At 39.2% G+C, this 19,594-nt stretch overlaps 1 protein-coding gene across 4 annotated transcripts in view; it reads left to right on the top strand.

The window, feature by feature from the left end:
• The window catches only part of Pkd2l2 (polycystin 2 like 2, transient receptor potential cation channel), a 43,750-nt gene that overhangs the window by 12,734 nt on the left and 11,422 nt on the right, over positions 1 to 19,594 (top strand). For 2 of the 4 annotated variants that reach the window (XM_042691907.1, XM_042691906.1), the window contains exons 4-7: positions 243 to 401; positions 10,955 to 11,125; positions 11,362 to 11,543; positions 17,919 to 18,039. In XM_042691907.1, coding sequence (XP_042547841.1) covers positions 243 to 401; positions 10,955 to 11,125; positions 11,362 to 11,543; positions 17,919 to 18,039 — 633 coding nt within the window. Of the gene's footprint in view, positions 1 to 242; positions 500 to 4,981; positions 5,204 to 8,576; positions 8,806 to 10,954; positions 11,126 to 11,361; positions 11,544 to 17,918; positions 18,040 to 19,594 lie in introns of all 4 variants that reach the window. The other 2 variants (XM_042691909.1, XM_042691908.1) reach the window with 2 other exon arrangements.

Below are 19,594 nucleotides of genomic sequence, written 5' to 3' on the forward strand. Positions count from 1 at the left end.
GTAAACCAGCAGCAGCATTGCCATTCTTAGATTTTTTTCTTTTTTTAGATTCTGATGTTTGAACTCAGGACCTCTTATTTGTTAGGCAAGTTCTCTACTGCTGAACCATGCCCCCAGCCCTGGATTACCATTAATATTAATGGTGCTTCAGGCAATAATTTTCACAATCTCAGATGAATAATTTTATGAACACATTTTGTTAATGTGAAAATATTTTTCTCATATAATTTATCTTTACAAAGTTTATGGAAGGACCCCTTTTGGATGGTTTATACTGGGACTCGTGGTATAATAACCAGAAGCTATATGATTTAAAGAACAGCAGTCGCATCTACTATGAGAACATTCTTCTAGGCGTCCCCAGAGTCCGACAATTAAAAGTTCGCAACAATACATGCAAGGTTTATTCATCTTTTCAATCTTTGATGAGTGAATGTTATGATAAATATACTTCTGAAAATGAAGACCTATCTGACTTTGGCCTTAGACTTGATTCTGAGTAAGTAGTATAAAATTATACAGTAACTCTAGCAGATACCATTGTATCTTTTAAGAATTGTAGGAATGTGTTTTTTCCAATAAAGGCAGACCGGAGACTGGCAGGTCAGGTATCTGTCTTGATAGTATGTAGGAAGACTTGGAGGTGGTGTTACTTAGAAGAGTAAAATTCTTTGGGGTGCAGGGGTAGATTTTTGTTGGTTTGCTTACCTTAGCTTACACAGTATTTGGGGGGAGGGGCATGGACATATGAAATGTTTAGTCAGAGTGGATGCAAGGTTGCGCCTTTTGTTTTTGCTTCTCTAATTGTCAAGTTTTTCTGGCCCTTGCCAGACACCCTCAAATGCTCCAAAATTTGGTGGTCTCCTTAGGAAATGTCATAGGGGTGTCCTGCTCACTTTCTCTCTCTTCTCTTTCACATACTTCAGTGATATTTTCTATGGCTGCCAGTATTAAAAGGAGTCATCTCCTCTTCATCAACAATCTGCTGGTACTCAAAGCTGTTTATGCATTGTGCTTTCAGAGCTCTACAGGAGGTCCACCTTTCCAACTAACTATTATTCTTTCTTTTAGTTGTTTCTTCTATCATATACTTCGTGTTTCTAAATAACCCTACCACTTTGAGCTGCAGCTGCACTTTTTGTTTTTGAGTGGTTAATTGGAGATAAGAGTCTCATGGGGACTTTTCTGCCTGGACTGACTTCAATCATGATCCTCAGATCTCAGCCTCCTGAGTATCTTAGGTCACAGGTGTGAGCCACCAGCACCCAGCTACATCATTCCTTTTCCCTTCTCTCTGAGTTTTAGAAATCTTGAGGATTTATATAATAAGTAAAATAACACATATTCTTAAATAGTATGTGAATATTACTATTTAATGCAAATTACAAGGTAAATCAGTTATTAATACATTTTAAATTGGAATCTCAAGATCAATATTTTAGTTATTCTAATATCCTAAATTCTGTAACAACTACAGATACTTTAAATATCAAAACACTATGGTTTAGGTTTAGTTTACCCTCTTACACTTAGAATACCTGTCATTTCTCCACAGTCCCAAAATTAGAATTAATTTGAATGTTTATCTAAAATGTAGAATGCATTAGTTAAAAAACATAGCATAGAGGCCAGGTCCCAGTGGCTCATGCCTGTAATCATAGCTACTCAGGAGGCTTAGATCTGAGGATCGCAGTTCAAAGCCAGCCTGGGCAGGAAAGTCTGTGAAACTCTTATCTCAGAAAACTGAAAGTGGGACTGTGGCTCCAGTGTAGATTGCTAGCCTTGAGCCGAAGACCTCAGGGACAGTGCCCAGGCCCAAAATTCAAGCACTACAACCAACAAACACCAACAACAACAAAAATAGCATATTAAAAGTTGAAAGCCAGGAGAGAATGAGAGTCACAAATTTTTGTGTTTCAGTTTAATAATCATATACAGAAAACTCTCAAAAGTACCACCCTGGCCAGGCATAACTGTGGCTCATGCCTGTAATCCTAACTACTCAGGAGGCTAAGATCTGAGGATTGCAGTTCGAAGCCAGCCTGAGCAAGAAAGTCCATGAGACTCTTATCACTAATTAATTACCAAAAAGCTAGAAGTGGTACTGTGGCTCAAACAGTAGAGCACTATCCTTTAGCAAAAAAACCTCAGGGATGACTTCTAGGCCCTGAGTTCAAGCCCCAGGACTAGTACACACACAAAGTACAACTACAAAACTGTCATTAAAAATAAAAATACTTTTCCCTAGTGTGTTGCTTTTGCTGCCCCTACTAACAAAAGTTAAAAAAAATGTAGACATAGACCAGCACTGGTGGCTCACACCTATAATCCTAGCTACTCAGGAGGCTTAAGATTCTTATCTCCAATAAACCAATAGAAAACCGGAAGTAGCGCTGTGGCTCAAGCAGTAGAGTGCTTGCCTTGAGCTGAAGAGTGCAGGGACAGCACCCAGGCCCAGAGTTCAAGCCCCAAGCCCGACAAAAAACAAAACAAAAAAACCCACATTAATTATATAAGGGGTATTTTGTTGTGAAATTTCTACAGATGTTTAAACAGTGTGTATATAATTGTATACCTTCTGTCACTCTCCTTCATGCTACTTTCCTGCTTTATTGGGGGCAGGGGCTAGTACAGCCCCCAAATTTGTACACAGCTGGTGCTCTACCCCTTTAACCATGACCCTAGTGTGGAATTTTGCTGGTTAATTGGAGATAGTGTCTAGGGCTTTAATGCCTGTTTGGCTGGCTTTGAACCTTGATCATCTAGATCAGACTCCTGAATAAACTAGAATTACAGGTGTGGGCCACCAGTGCCAAGCAATCAACAGTTGTGTATGCACACACATGCGTGCTAGTACTGAAGTTTGGACTCGGGGGTCTGGGGACTGTCCCTTGGCTTTTTCACTCAGGCTAGTGCTTTGCCACTTGAACCACAGCTCTACTCCCAGCTCTTTGGTGATTAATTGGAGATAAGAGTCTCAATGGACTTAGCTGCTCAGGCTAACTTTAAACCTCAGTCCTCAGATCTCAGCCTTTTGAGTAGCTAAGGTTATAGGCATGAGCCTCTGGTGCTCAGCAGTCCCCAGACTTTTTCCTTGTGCTGCTCTTGGGGCTTGAAATCAGGACCTGGACACTGGCCCTGAGCTATTGTGCTCAAGGTTATCACTCTACTACTTGAGCCACAGCCTCCTTCTGACTTTTTGGTGGCTAAGTGGAGGTAAGAGTCTTTCCTGCCCGGGCTGGCTTCAGACCACAATCCTCAGATCTCAGCCTGCTGAGTAGCTTGGATTACTGGTGGCATGAGCCATCAGCAACCCACAGTCAACAGCATTTATTGAGATTCCTTCTGCTATTTTCATACAGTTGCACTGTATTTCAAAGTTATCCACCCTCTTTTTTTCTTCTCTCTCGTCCCTCATTCTCCAACATAATCCCATCATTAGAATCATGTTTTCCTGACCTAAAACTCTGATATTCTTGTCCTACTTAAGATTAAACATTGTATAAGAAAACAGACATGTTAAAGACAAAAAGTCCTCATGTATACTTTGAATTCTTGGAGACAACATATAGACTTTTAAAAATTTTTCTCATAGCTTTTAGTCTAATGTGTTGCCCATAGTAGGCACTAAAAAGAAAAAAAATAGTCCATTAATGTGTATGTGATTCCATATATATGAAATGTTCAAGTTGTACACTGGTGACTAACACCTGTAATCCTGACTACTCAGGAGACTGAGATCTCAGGATCCAGGTTTGAAAGCCAGACTGGGCAGAGAAGTCTAAGACTCTTAGCTCCAGCAAATAAAAAGCTAGAAGTAGAGAAGTGGCTCAAGTGGTTAGAGGACCAGCTTGGAGAGAAAAAAGCCAAGAAAGAGTGTAAGAGACTGTTTAATCCCTAGTATTGTGTAGGCACACAAAAAAATTGAGAATAGCTGGACACTGGGTCACTCCGGAAACCTACCTACTCTGGAGGCTGAGATCTGAGGACCACTAGCTCAGACAGAATTAGCCAGATAAGAAGCTGGTAGAGCACCAGCCTCGGGCAAAAAAAGTCAAGCAAGAGTAAGAGGCCCTGAGTTCAAGTCTCTTTACTGAAAGAAAAAAAGAAAGGAAAGAATAGAAGAAAAATGTTCAGAGGAGTCAAATCCGTATAAAATGAGAGAGTTTTTCTTCTCTCTTTTTGCAGCTCCAGGGCATGAACTCAGGTTGCCCTGCTTGCTTTACTTGCTTGGCTGGTGCTCTAACACTTGAGACATGCCTCCAGCCAAATAAATTTGTGCAGGGTTTTTTGTGGGTTTTATTGGTTCTTATTTTGTATGTAGAACTGGGGTTTAAACTTTAGGCCTCACCTTTTCACCTCAAGTGGCATACTGCCCCTTGAGTCACACATACTCTCCACCCTAAATCTTAGTCCTTTAAACTTAATCCTTCACTAATTGTGTTGCAACTTTTTCAAAGCCCATTGGTTTTAGTTTTCTTTTGTGATGCTAAGGATTTAATCAGGGCCTTTGAGTTATAAATCAAGCACTCTACTACTTGAGCCATACCTCTGGTCCGTTTACCTTTAGTTTTTAGATACTCTCTAAATTTGCCCACCATTGCTTAAATTATGACCCTCCTGCCTCTGCCGCCCAAGTGGAAAGATTCATTTTTGTGTATATCTGCGCCAGTCCTGGGGCTTCCACTAGGGCCTGGCCGCTGTCCCTGAGCTTCTCTGCTCAACACTAGCACTCTACCACTTGAGCCACAGCTCCACTGCAGGCTTTTGAGTAGTTGGAGATAAGAATCTCACAGTCTTACCTGCCCAGGTTGGCTTTGAGCCACAGTCCTCACATTTTAGCCTTCTGAGTAGCTAGGATTACAAACATGAGCCACAGGCACCCAGCAGAAAGACTTTTTATACCAAATGTTAGTTTAACTTCTTAAAATACTTTTCAGTTGGGCTTTTGCATATCTCCATTATTTTTATATTTTAACAGATGGAAGTACTCTACTTCTAATACCAACTCCCCATGGCACTGGGGATTTGTTGGTGTCTACGGAAATGGAGGATATATCTTCACTTTATCAAAATCAAAATCTGAAACCAAAAATAAGTTCATTGACCTTCGCCTAAACAGCTGGATTACAAGAGGGACCAGAGTAATTTTTATTGATTTTTCACTATACAATGCTAATGTAAATCTGTTTTGCATCATCAGGTGAGTGACTCAAAACCTTCGTTTTCATGCACTGAATTTGACAAGCATCCAGAGCTCTGGTTGGGGTTTTTAGTTTGTTCATATTAGTGCTAAGATTAAAAGCATAAGCTATGAGCATTAGTTTTTTTTTATTATTATTATTTCACAATATACATAAGAACATGGAGAATCACATACAATATGTTTATATTGCTTAGGGATGTATCATCTCATTTTTTGCCATTTTACATTATACAAATCTATCATGTAGCTATGTTAATTTCTTCCTCTAATCAGACTACTACAATCTCTTGGTTACCTTTCAGAATGGACTTCCTCCTTAGGGTATTCATTTTGTCTCAAGAGAAGCCATGTCTATCAAAATCTCAGCCATTTCTCTCATCAGTCTCAAATCTTTTTTATTTTTTTTCCTCTAAAGAATGGAATTGGAGTTTACTGAGACTAGAAGATTTTGCCTTTATGGAATGATGATAGCAAAATATACTATAGCATTTAAAATTTGTAAAAATGAGTAAAAGAAAGTACATTATAGCTTTTTTTTTTTTTTTTTGGCGGGGGGGGGGGGGGGTCCGGTCATGGGGCCTGAACTCTGGGCCCAGCTTTCTTTCTTTCTTTTTTCTCTTTTTCTTTCTTTTTTTCTTTTTCTCCTTCTTTCTTTTTCTCTTTCTATATTTTTCCTTTTTCTTTTTCTTTCTTTCTTTCTTTCTTTCTTTCTTTCTTTCTTTCTTTCTTTCTTTCTCTCTTTCTCTCTTTCTTTCCTTTTTTTTTTTTTTTTTTTGGGTCCGGTCGTTGGGGCCTGAACTCTGGGCCTGGGTGCTGTCCCTCAGCTCTTCAGCTCAAGACTAGTGCTCTACCACTTGAGCCACAGCGCCACTTCCGGCTTTTTTCTTTTTGCTTATGTGGTGCTGAGGAATCGAACCCAGGGCCTCAGGCATGCAAGGCAAGCACTCTACCACTGAGCTACCTTCCCAGCCCTCTTTCTCTCTTTTTCTCTTTCTCTCTCTCTCTCTTTCTCTCTCTTCCTCTTTCTTTCTTTCTTTTCTTTCTCATAAATCACACCTCCCAACTGCCCATCTCAGCCCTGGGCTGGATTACCAGCCACAAGCCTAGCCATCCTGCCAGCTGTGTGACCATGTGGGTGGGGGAGGGCTGAGTTGCTGGAGGTGGGAAACAGGGAAGCTGAATGAGCTGGGAATAAGGATGGGGTCACCAGGAACAGGGCTGGTTAGCCCTCCTCTTCTGTTTGAATTCTCTCCTCCCACAGGCATAAAAGCCCTGGCACAGGGGAGGGGCACGGACCCCTCATAGATGTACCTTTCATTTAATCATTCTTTCAGAGAATCAGTGCTTTTTGTCAACATCATTTATGAAGAGTATACTCATTTCTATGTCCTTAATAAGATTAGAAGTCTGGCTTATAGTCATACTGGGGAAGGTTGTAATACGAGGTTAAGTCTAGACTTGTTTTCTCAATTTCATAATTCTGTTCCTTTTTTAGACAACGGTAGAGAGAGAGAGAAGGTCTCACTGTTTTGCCCAGGCTGGCCTCAAATTTGGGATCCTCCTGCCTCTGCCTCCCCAGTGGTAGGATTACAGGCCTGTACCACCATGTCTACTTTTTTGCCTTTTAAAATGTTATTTTTTAGAAACTTCAGTAGATTCTAATACACTCAATTTGCACCAGGGCTATGTCAGCATGCCATCATAAGAAGCAGTCCCTCAAACTTGAATGTCCAGAGCCATGACAACATAAAACTCTTTGTAAAAGAAAGAATGAAAGAGGAGGGACAGGAGAGAAGGAGGAAAGGGAAGGAAAGAAGGATACATTGTGAAACTTAACTGATGTATATAAACAGTACTTAATAGAGTCTATTGTCTATGACATTATTAATTTACTTTCCCTATTGTACACATATAAGTCTACATTTCAGATCATAATATTTTGAGTTTCTTTCACTTCACTTATCCAACATTGAATTGCCAGGTAAAGTGATTCTATTTGTTGCTAAGATTTTGTTACTAAGGTGTTTGTATTGGCAACATTTTATTCCAATATCAATAAATTTTGCTAACATCTTTAGATAGGAATTGTGATAGAAATGCTGGTTCCCAGCTAGGCACCAGTGGCTTATACCTGTAATCCTTGATACTGAGGAGGATGAGATCTGAGGATCACAGTTTGTTTGAAGCCAGCCTGGGAAAAATCTGAGATTCTATCTCCAGTTAACCAGCAAAAAGCCAGAAGTGGAAGAGAGGTTCAAGTGGTAGGATACTAGCCTTGAGTGGAAAAGCTAAGTGAGAGCAAGAGGCCCTGAGTTTAAGTTCCAGTATACATGTACATTCATTCATTCTCTCCCTCCTTCCATCCCTCCTCTCCCTCCCTCTCTCCCTCTCTCCCTCGCTCTCTCGCTCTCACTCTCTCGCTCTCGCTCGCTCTCTCTCTCTCTCTCTCTCTCTCTCTCTCTCGCTCTCTCGCTCTCTCGCTCTCTCCCTCTCCCCCTCTCCTTTTCTCCCTTTCCCTTTCTCCCTCTCCCCCTCCTTCTCCTCTACCCTTCTCTCCCTCTCCCCCTCTCCCCTTTTCCTCTCTCTCCTCTCTTGCCTCTCTCTCCTCTCTCTCTCACACACATATACAAAATATGCTGTTCTTAATTAAGATTTGGCAAATACCAGAAATAGTTTTAGGATTAAATCTTACATTTTTATTGTATAGATCTTTGTATACAATATCCAATTCCTAAAGTATGTAGAAATATTTTAGTAGAATGTATGACTTTGACACTTAGACATCAGACATATTTCTGATAAATTCATGGGGAAGAATGTATTTCCTTCCTTTGAAATACTGAAGAATTATGTGTTTTGGGGAGACCTACCGTATATTATTTCCTAAACAACATCCATTCTCCTACATTGATACAGCTAGAAAAATTTAAATTTAACCATGCCCCTAAGGAAACAAATTTTGTACAAAATACATTATTGCCAGGCATGGTGATAAATAATTGTAATCCTAGCTACTCAAGAGGTGGAGACAGGAGGGTCCAAGTTTGAGTTCAGCCCACACAAATAGGGAGATCCTATTTCAAAATAAACTAGGCAGCACATACCTATTGTTTCAGCTACTTGGAAGAGAAGTAGGAAGACATCAGATCAAGGTTTTCCAGGCAAAATTGTGAGAAATCCTATCTGAATATTAAAAGTAAAAGGAATAGGCATGTGGCTCAAGTGGTAGAGCAAATGCAAAGCTCTGAATTCAAAACCTTAGTGCACCAAAAAGAAATTGTCTTTATTTACTAGAAATTTCATATTGAGTTAACTACTCAAATATAAGTACTTAAAATGCATAAATACTTTCACGAACTTAATTTTATAGATTGGTGGCAGAATTCCCTGCAACTGGAGGAATACTTACTTCATGGCAGTTATATTCTGTGAAGCTCCTCAGATATGTTAGCTACTATGATTATTTTATTGCTTCCTGTGAAATCACATTTTGTATTTTTCTTTTTGTTTTCACAACCCAAGAACTTAAAAAAATGAAAGAATTTAAGACTGACTATTTCAAAAGTATTTGGAACTGGCTAGAATTACTACTTTTGCTGGTGAGTATATTGTTCAAGGGGATCACATCTGAAGCCACCAATGAGGGTAGATTCAGACAGAGAATGCACTGTCATAGTATATAATAATGGTGTAGTACTCCTAAAAGAAAAAAAGTCTAATATTTTTATGATTTGGTCCTTCATTGGGCAACCAAAAACTCAGATTTAGGTGACACTATAAATATTATTATTTAATGTACACAGTGCATCTTGCTACGCAAACTCAAAAAATATATTACTGTGAAGCTACTGGTGTTTGTAGTTTCAGCTACTTGGGAGATTCAGATAGGATCATTTGAGTGCAGAAGCTCAGGGCCAGACTGGGCAATGTAGCAAGACCCCATTCCCTTCCACCTCCAATAATATTTTATGTATGTGCACATGTGTGCTGGTACTGGGGCTTAAACTCAGACCCCTATGTTCTTACTTGGCTTTTTCACTCAAGACTGGTGTTCTACCACTTGAGCTACAACTCTACTTCTGGCTTTTTTGCTGGTTGATTTGAGATAAGAATCTCACGGATTTTTTTTTTGGCTTAGATGGCTTCAAACCTCCATCCTCAGATCTCAGCCTCCTAAATAGTTAGGATTACAGGAGTGAACCAACAGTGCATGGAGTCAAAAAGTATTTTTTTTTATTCCACCCTGTCCCCAAATAGTCTTGACTAATCATGGATCTTCGAGCAATAATGTGTCCTTTATTGTTGCCTAACTATGCTTTTCTCCTCATACTAAATTGAGAAAGAATAGGCAGAAGAGAAGACTATGCAAAAAACTGAAGGAAAGAGGGGTTTTGAACAACTGCAGTATATAAAGTAGAGACAAAGTACCAGGATTATGGAGGTCCCTGAGAGAAACACCAAAAACTATGAGTCTTAGTCACTGGAATGTGCTAAAATCAACAAAGATGTCAGGGCAAGAAAATATTAAGACCTTGAACAAATGCTTTTTGATTACACAATCTGATCTTTCACTCTATTGGTTCCTTAGTTATAGCCAATTCAATGTTTAAGCCTTGAATCCTAAAAGCAAATTGGAAGTTTCTTAATGTGCCACCCATCTCTCCATTATTCCCAATAATATCTTAAGAAAAGGTAGAGCATTTAACACTTAACTGAGTATTTCAGGCAAGAGAGGTCAAAGAAAAGCTTTTGTAACAGTTACGAAGCTCAGACACCTAACATAGCTGGATCTGAACTCCTCTTAAAAGAGTGATTAAGGCATCCTAAAAGGGTTTATTTTTTTCTCATAGTATTACATGGTAGAAAATAAACTTTTAACTATCATGTAGAGCAGAAACCCTTATACTATTGTTAGAGTGACAATCATTTTATACATTTGTGCTTTATGACTCAAGCAGATAACTAGATCAGGATAGCCAGGAAATTAATATATATCTAAGAAGCTTTAAGCTTCTGTAAGTTGAGAGTTACTTCCATTCAAGTAAAAGTATATAGCTTTCTCTCTTTTTATTGATTGATTGATTGCCAGTCCTGGGGCTTGAACACAGGGCCTGGGCACTGTCCCTGAGTGTCTTTTGTTCACAACTAGCACTCTACCACTTGATCCATAGCACCATGTCTGGTTTTTTCTGTTTATGTGGTGCTGAGGAATTGAGCCCAGGGCTTTGTGCATGCTAGGCAAGCACTCTACCACTAAGCCACATTCCCAGCACCCATATATATATATATATATATTTTTTTTTTAACCTCACCATTTTATTGCCTTTATAACAGAATTTGGAGTGTAGACTCTATCACTTGCCCTTTTCTTTTTCCTCCACCCTGTTCAAAATGCTGTATTTCTGAATACCCAAAATTCTCTTAGGTCTGCATTTGCTGCATTAAAGCTTCAGCACAATAGTGTTAGCTGTTTTGCTAGAAAATTGGCTTAGTCTATCCACCATAGCTACTCTGCTTCCTATCATAACCCCCACTTTCTCCTGGGCATACAGAGAACCTTTGCTCCTCTTGTGTACAATGTCACTTTGTGAGATTGGTGCTTGCCACATATTTTACAGAAAGCCCTGTGGGTTTGGGGCATATTAACCAACAATGGTGCAACTTTTGGTGAACTTCTTTAAATTGTTTATAGGCTGCTTTAGAAGTAGAAACAGTCTCTAATTTAACGCCTCTTATTTTCCCACTTAGCTGTGTTTCATGGCTGTTTCCTTCTACACATACTGTAATATGCAAATTTTTCTCTTACTTGGACAGTTGTTGAAAAGTACTGAAAAATATCCAGACTTCTACTTTCTTGCATATTGGCACATTTACTACAATAATATAATTGCTATTACTATCTTCTTTGCATGGATAAAGGTATTTATATTATATAACATACATAGCATGTTAGCACAATAGGAAAATAATGAACTTGTGAACAAAAAAAGCATTTTCTCAACTATTCAGTGATTTTAAAAGTAGTTTGGCCTTGTAATGATTACTGGAAAATCCTCACTGTTATCATTCAGTACCTCCTTTAATTTGAAGCAAAATTCTTCTTAATGTAACTTAAACACTGGTATTCCATTTCAATTAAATTTGTTCTTTTTCAGATATTCAAATTCATAAGCTTTAATAAGACCATGTCTCAGTTGTCATCAACTTTGTCCCGCTGTATGAAAGATATAGTAGGATTTGCCATCATGTTTTTTATAATATTCTTTGCTTATGCTCAGTTAGGATTTCTTGTTTTTGGATCGCAGGTTGATGACTTTTCTACTTTTCAAAATTCCATGTAAGTTCTTAACATAAATATAATTATTTTTGTTATAAAAGTAGACCTATGATATGCAGTAATTTAAGCTGGGCTTGATATTTTTCATTGAAGGCTAACACTGTCATATTCAAAGTTTTGGCACTGAACAATCCAAATGGATAGTAGTAACCATTTTTCTAAGTGTTAAGTTACAAAAACCACAGTATTTCCAGCACTGATATCTCATGCCTGAAATTCTGCAGTGGAGGAGGCTGAGATCTTATTATCACAATTCAAAACCAGCTTTGACAAAGAAGTCTGTAAGACTCTTATTTCCAATTAATTGACAAAAAGCCAGAAGTAGAGATGTGGTTCAAGTGATAGTGTGCCAAGTGAACAAATGCCAAGTGAGAACAACAGGTCCTGTACCCCAGTACCCACACAAAAATAAATTTTGATTTTTTTTCCACTGGAAGTGAGACACTACCTAAGATATTAAAACATGGCCTCCATGTTTCTGTAGGATTGGTTCCTGGGAAAAAACACATCTTAAATTTTTCTTTAGTGAGTTCCATTTTTAAAATCTGTTGCAGGGCTTGAACTCAGGGCCTGGAAGCTGTCCCTAAGTTCTTTTGCTCAAGGCTAGCATTCTACCACTTGGGGCCACAGCGCCACTTCCTTCAACCTTTTTTTATTTTGACCTTATTACCTTTTGCTAATTTGGCAAAGATATGTTTTAAAAATAGCTTGCCCAGGTGATGGTGGTTCAGGCATATTATACTCCTAGCTACTCAGAAGGCAGAGATATATGGATCAAGGTTTGAAGCCAATGAGGGCAAAAATATTCCTTAGACCCTTATCTCCAGTTAACCAGCAAAAAGCCAGAAGTGGAGGAATGGCTCAAGTGAAAGAGCACTAGCCCTGAGCACAAAAGTTCAGGGACAGTGAGCAGGCCCTGAGTTTAAGCTCTAGGACTGGCACAAAAGTAAAATGAGTCGGGTGCCTGTGGCTCACGCCTGTAATCCTAGCTACTCAGGAGGCTGAGATATAAGGATTGTGGTTCAAAAACAGCCCAGGAAGTTAAGCCATGAGACTCTTATCTCCAGTTAATTACCAAAAAAGCTGGAAGTGGAGCTGTGGCTCAAGTGGTAGAGCACTAGCCTCAGAACAATAACTGAGGGACAGAGCCTAGGCTCTGAGTTCAAGCCCCAGGACTGGAACCGCGACCCCCTCCCCCCCCCCCGCCCCGGCCAGGAGAACTTATTTTATAAAGTTCTTTTGAAGAACTTAAAAAGTTCTTAAAATTTATTCTATGGAATTCTAGACCAAGATTGTCTGAGAGGAAATGCTTTATAAGTGTGGGAAATTTTACCCTTTTGAAGAATTACAGTGATGAAATAAATTATATATGGTTCTCAGATATTCTGCAAAATAATAACTATTCATTTTAGTTCTGTCAGCTCATTCATTACCTTTCACCAGATTTTGGGGAAATTATCTAAAGAAATATCTATGCCAGGCACTAGTGGCTTGTGCCTATGATCCTAGTTCCTAACTGCTTAGTAGGCTGAGGATAGTGGTTTGAAGCCATCATAGAGAGAAAAGACCCTGACACTCTTTTCTACAATTAACCAGCATTATTGAAGCTAGAAGTGAAGGTGTGGCTAAGGTGGTAGAGGGCCAGCCTTGAGCCTAAAAAGTAAAGTGAGAATACAAGGCCTGGACTTAAAGCCTGTGTATGAGCACCCCTCCCCACAAAAAATTCTAAAAGCTTACCCTTAGCGAATATACTTATATTCTCAAAAACTTTTTTATCCTTTCCTTGGAACTTTTGTGTGTGTGTGTGTGTGTGTGTGTGTGTGTGTGCGTGTGTGCGTGCGCGCGTGCGCGCGCGTGTGCACGCGTGTCAGGGCCTGGGCACTGTCCCTGAGCTTTTTTGCTCAAAGGTTAATGTTCTACAACTTGAGTCATAGTTTCACTTCTGGCTATTTTGGTAGTTTTTTGGAGATGTGTATCTTGAACTTTCCTGCCTGGGGTAGCTTCAAACTGCAGTCCTCAGATCTTAGCTTCTTGCGTGGCTAGGATTACAGTCGTGAGCAACTAGAGCCCATTCCTTTTTTAGGATCTTATTTAAGTGTTCCTTAGTGAACAAAACCTGGCAATATTGGTCATTGTCTATAAATAATATAGGACCTTGGGAAATGTCCCTTTGGGTTATAGGGAGGGAAGGAATGTGTGAAGCCCAAAAATAAGCAGAGAACTTGGGAATGGGTGAGGGCATTTCTGTTTTCTGTAATGGTGCTCAAAGTTACATAGAGCAAATGCTTGGGAACAGTGTAGAAAGCTGAATGAGCTTTCTCATTATAGGCTCCTGCCTATAATCCTAGCTGCTCAGGAGCTGAGATTGAGGATCACAGTTCAAAGCCAGCACAGGCAGTACAGTCCCCGTGAGATTCTTATCTCCAGTTAACCACTCAAAAACCAGAAGTGGAGCTGTAGCTCACAGTGGTAAAGCACTAGCCTTGAGCAAAATAGCTCAGGGACAGCACCCAGGCACTGAGTTCAAGTTCCACAGCTGACAAAAAAAAATCTTAATGAGCCTGGCACAGTTCAAAGCCAGCCTAAGCAGACAAATCTGAGAGACTCTTATTCCAATTAATCAGTAAAAATTAGAACTTAAGTATGTCTCATGTGGTAAAGCACCAGCCTTGAGAAAAAGGCTAAGCAGGAGCACGATTCTGAGTTCAAGCTCCAGTACTGGCATAAAAAACAAAGTTAAATTTAAAAACTCTGGTGCCATTGGCTCATGCCTAGTAGTATTAACTACTGAGATATAAGGATGCAGTTCACAGCCAACTGGAGCAGGAAAGTCTGTGAGACTCTTCAGTTAACCAACAAAAGCCAACAGTAGAGCTGTGGGTCAAGTGGTAGAATGCTACTTGAGTAAACAAGGTCAGGATCAAGGTGTCTAGGCCCTTAATTCCAGCTCTAGGACTGATATACACACCTACAACCTAAGTGAAATATGGGAAAATTTGAAAATTAGTAAGAAACTAATAAGCGTAAGGCAAGAGCCCAATGAGATATTTATCATGAAGGCATTTTTCCTGCCCATGTCTCATTTTTGTTGATTAACATATATACATCGTGAAAATTAGTGTTATTTGCTGTGATATTTCCATGAATATCATAATGCTAACCCCTAATAATGACTTTTTTTCCTGGATCAACTTTGCTGGATTTTTTTTTTTTGGGGGGGGGGGGGGAAGGGGGTTGGTCAAGGGGCTTGAACTCTAGGCCTGGGCTCTGTCCCTGAGCTCTTCAGCTGTTCCACTTGAGCCACAGCACCACTTCCGGTTTTCTGGTGGTTAACTAGAGAAGAGAATCTCATGGACTTTCCTGCCCAGTCTGGCTTTAAACCATGATTCTGAGATCTCAGCCTCCTGAGTAGCTAGGATTACCAACATGAGCCACTGGCACCCAGCTATTCTTATTGCTACTTTTAAGAAAATTCTATTTAGTTCCCTTGCCCATTTATTAATTGGGTTATTGATCTGAGGGAGGGGGTAATTTCTTTAGCTCCTTCAATATTTTTGATATTAGGGCCTTGTCAAATATATGGATGGTAAAAAGTCTCCCATTTTGTAGACTCTCTTTAACTCAGTAACTATATCATTTGTTGTGCAGAAACCTTTTTTTTTTTTTTGGTGGTGGGGGGGGTCCGGTCATGGGGCCTGAACTCTGAGCCTGGGCGCTGTCCCTCAGCTCTTCAGCTCAAGGCTAGCGCTCTACCACTTGAGCCACAGCGCCACTTCTGGCTTTTTTTTCTTTTTGCTTATGTGGTGCTGAGGAATCGAACCCAGGGCTTCATGCATGCAAGGCAAGCATTCTACCACTGAGCCACCTTCCCAGCCCTTGAGTTGATTTTTTATAGTGAAATAAAGGTATTAAGTTTCAATATTCCACAAGTGAGTATCCAGTTTTCCAAGCTCTATTCATTGAAAAGGCTGCTCTTTCACCAAGTTATCTTTTTGGCACCTTAATCAAGAAATCAGTTGGCTATAGATTCACGATTTATTTCTAGGTCCTCTATTCTGTTCCATTTGTCAATGTCTGTTTTTATTCCAGTATTTTGTTACTATGGCTCTGTTTTGAAATCAGGTATTATTATACTTTCATGTAAATTTTAGGATTTCTTTGAAAAATATTTATATTCTGATGAGGATTGTATTAAAACTATAGGTTGATTTGGATAATGTGGTCATTTTAACAATATTCTATCTAAGAGCATGGGAAATTTCCCACCTGTCTTTTTATTTTCTGTTATTATATAGGTGATGTACAGAGGGGTTACAGTTACATAAGTTGGGTAATACGCACATTTCTTTTTAGACAATGTCATCCCTTCCCTTGTTCACTCACTGGGTCTCTGTTTTCCCCTCCCATCCCACAAGTTGTATAGTTCATGTTCACCATACTGTTCCAGTGAATACCACTGTGTCCTTGTTCACCCTGTGTCCTTCCATTACCTACCTGTCTTTTCAATGCTTTAATGTTTTGCAATTTTTATTGTAGAAATCTTTCATTTTCTTAGATTTATTCGTAGGTATTTCATTTTCCATGCATGTGGCAGTTATGACTAGGATGACTGATTTCCTTCTCTAATTTTATATAGGTCTTCCCTTTCTGTACCTTGGTTAGTCTAGGTAGATGTTCATTAATGTTTTCAAAAATAAGACTCTTTCATTGCTCCTTTGTATTTTTTTCAGTCTTTTAGTCTACTCTGATCTTTAATTTCCATCTACTCATTTTGGATGTGTTCTTTTCTAAGTCTTTGATGTACATAATTAGGTAATTTGAGGTTTCTAAAGGTATTGCCATTCAACAAAGTTTATGAATATATGCCTCTTGATTAATGTCACCCTTCAACAGTCTCACTCTCTCTCCCAACCCACCCCTCTAAGGGTTAATTTTTTATTTTTATTGTCCATCCTGGGGCTTGAACTCAGGGCCTATGCACTGTCCCTGACCCTCTTTGTGTTCAAGGCTAGTGCTCTACCACTTGAGCCACAATGCCACTTCTGGCTTTTTCTGAGTAGTTTATTGGAGATAAGAGTCTCATAGACCTTTTTCCCCGGGCTGGCTTCGAACCACAATTCTCAGGTCTCAGCCTACTGAATAGCTAGGATTACAGGCATGAGCCACCAGTGCTATACATTACTTAGTATTAATTTTTGCTATATCCTATAGGTTTTCCATTTCCATTTGATTCAAGTATTTTAACTTCCCCTTTGACTTATTCAGTGACCCACTGTGAAAATTATGTTGTTCTTACTCCATGTGCATCTAAACTTTTTACTTTTTCTTGATTTCTAGTTCCATTCCATTGTGATCACAGAAGATATATTTCATTTTTTTAAATGTTGTTTTGGTGGACTAATATATACTCTGTTCTAGTTCCATGTCCTAATCCACTTGATCTCTAGTGAAAGTTAACTTTGATTTTGTTGTTGGCTATTTTGTCTGGATGTTCTTACAGTAAGAGAGTAATATTGAGACTCCTTACAATTGGAACTTATCCTTCCCTTTAGGTCTAGTAAGCAATATTTGTCTTATAAAATTGAGTTCCAAGCTGGGTGCTGGTGGCTAATGCTATACTCCTAGCTACTTAGGAGGCTGAGATCTGAGGATCACAGTTCAAAGCCAGTCCAAGCAGGAAAGAGTGAGATTCTTACCTCCAATAACTACCAAAAATAGCTGGAAGTGGAGCTGTGGTTCAAGTGACAGAGTGCTAGCCTTGAGCAAAAAAGCTCCTGGACAGCACTCAGGCCCTGTCCCAGGACAGGTGCACACAAAAAATCCAAAAAATAAACAATCTTCTAAAGTTCTCTTTGGAAAAATCAGAGAATGACTTTATACTCTCATTTAGCTTTTTTGCTCAAGGCTGGTACTCTACCATTTGAGCCACACCTCTACTTTTGGCTTTTTGGAGATAGTCTCTCACAGACTTTTCTGACCAGGCTGGCTTGAAACTCAGTTCTCAGATCTCAGCCTCCTAGTAGCAAGAATTAAAAGCATGAGCCAATGTAAAACATTATAACCTGCTTTCTGAAATAATAGTGACCAAGCTGCTTTTTTCCAGATGGCTGAGAAGCTGCATTTAAGCCATATACCTCAGCAACATGGGAGCGGGGGTGGGGAGAGGAGCCTTTTATTTATGAAACCATTTGTTGAATGTTCTTCAAGAGTTGTCTTTAGGGCAAAATCCACTTTTACAGACCATTGTGGAAACACATTCAAGAGAGTATATGTCATATACAGTTAGACACTTTGCCTAGACATCAGTAATCCCTAAGAATTGTCATGTATGTACGTGAAAGGATATAATACTGTTTTCCTTTCTTCTCACCAAAGATTTGCACAATTTCGCATTGTTCTTGGAGATTTTAATTTTGCTGGTATCCAGCAAGCAAATCGGATTTTGGGACCTATTTACTTCATCACCTTCATCTTTTTTGTGTTCTTTGTCTTGCTGGTAAGGATGACCATACATTCTACCACTTACCTATCCTCTTTTTGTATAGCTTTCTTTTTTTTTAGAACAATGAAATTATTCATGTAGAAGAAATTGTATTACTGCTTACTTAAGAGAACACTTGACATTTATTACGAATAGTGCCAGCCAGACACATGGCTTTACACCATTAATCCTATTTGCTCTTGGGATGGACATTGGGTATCCAAGGTGTCCAAGGTCAGCCCAGGGAGCTCAACCAATAAGAACTGGGTGTGGTGCTGCAGGCTAGCTAGCTATGTGGAGGCTTAACAAGGATTGCCATCCAGGTCAGCTTGGCAATAAATGCAAGACTCTATTCAAAAAATAACCAAAGCAAAAATGGCTAAGGGAACAGTAAAGTGCCTGCCTAGCAAGTACAAGGCTCTGAGTTCAAATCCCAGTACTACTGATGTGATTCCTAGCAATCTAAGTTCTCTAGTTCAGTGACTACTGACATTTATAAACTGTCAATTGGGATATATGATCACAATAGGTGACATTTGCTTTAGCTGGAGTGTGCTTAATCCTTTACACAATTTGAATATCCCAGTTTGTCCAAGCTGGGATTCTCCTTACCAATGTGTATAAAATCAGGCAATAACATTTTATCATATTTCAGTGGCTTTTGGCTACCCCTTTGTGATTTCTAGTAGTCACTAGAATACCTCTCAAGATGTGCTTGAAACGAGTCTATTTTAGTTTATCTACGAATCTTGCCTTCCCAGTTAACTCACACCTACTGTACTTAATGAAAACATTTGTTAAGTAGGAGCTAGTGGCTCATGCTTGTAATCTGAGCTACTCAAGAGGCTGAGGATCACAGTTCAAAGCCAGTCTTGGCAGGGAAATCTGTGACTTTTATCTCTAGTTAACTACCAACAGCCACGGTGAAGGTGTGGCTCAAGTGGTAAAGCACCAGCTTTAAGCAAAAACTCTAGGGCACAGAGCCAGGCCCTGAATTCAAGCCCCAGTACTAGCACAAAAAATACTTATCAAGTACAGAAGTAATAATGGCCAAGAGTCCTCTAGGCAAAGTTCCAACACAGTTGAAAGTGGAGAGTTGGGTTCTAGCTAAGAATATTGTCTCCATATCTGTATTATCTAGACATTAGTGGTTAATAAAAGACCTATTAAGACATAACTTCATAGACCTAAACAACAAAAACACCCTTATGGACATAATTACATTTTTTTCTGATATATAATACTGATAAATTAAGGTATATATAACTAGCTCATATGCTTACCATCTTATCATAAACATTTGCTCGTTTCCATAAGCTATACATTTTCTTATGTACATTGAATATAAATACAAATATACATTTTCCATTGTAGTTTACATATAGTCATTTCTATTATTGACTTTCCCTTTTTTTTCCATTGATACTAGGGATTGGACTAAGGGCCTTTGCTTGCTGGGCAGGTGTTCTACCACTTAAAGCCATATTTCCAACCCTTTATGCTTTAGTTTTGAGTAGCGTCTCACATTTATGTCCAGGCTAGCCTGAATGGAAATCCTCCTATTTACACT

The sequence above is a fragment of the Dipodomys spectabilis genome, unplaced genomic scaffold (assembly GCF_019054845.1).
Source record: "Dipodomys spectabilis isolate Male_0828 unplaced genomic scaffold, ASM1905484v1 ptg000147l, whole genome shotgun sequence".
In the NCBI taxonomy this organism is placed as follows: domain Eukaryota; kingdom Metazoa; phylum Chordata; class Mammalia; order Rodentia; family Heteromyidae; genus Dipodomys; species Dipodomys spectabilis.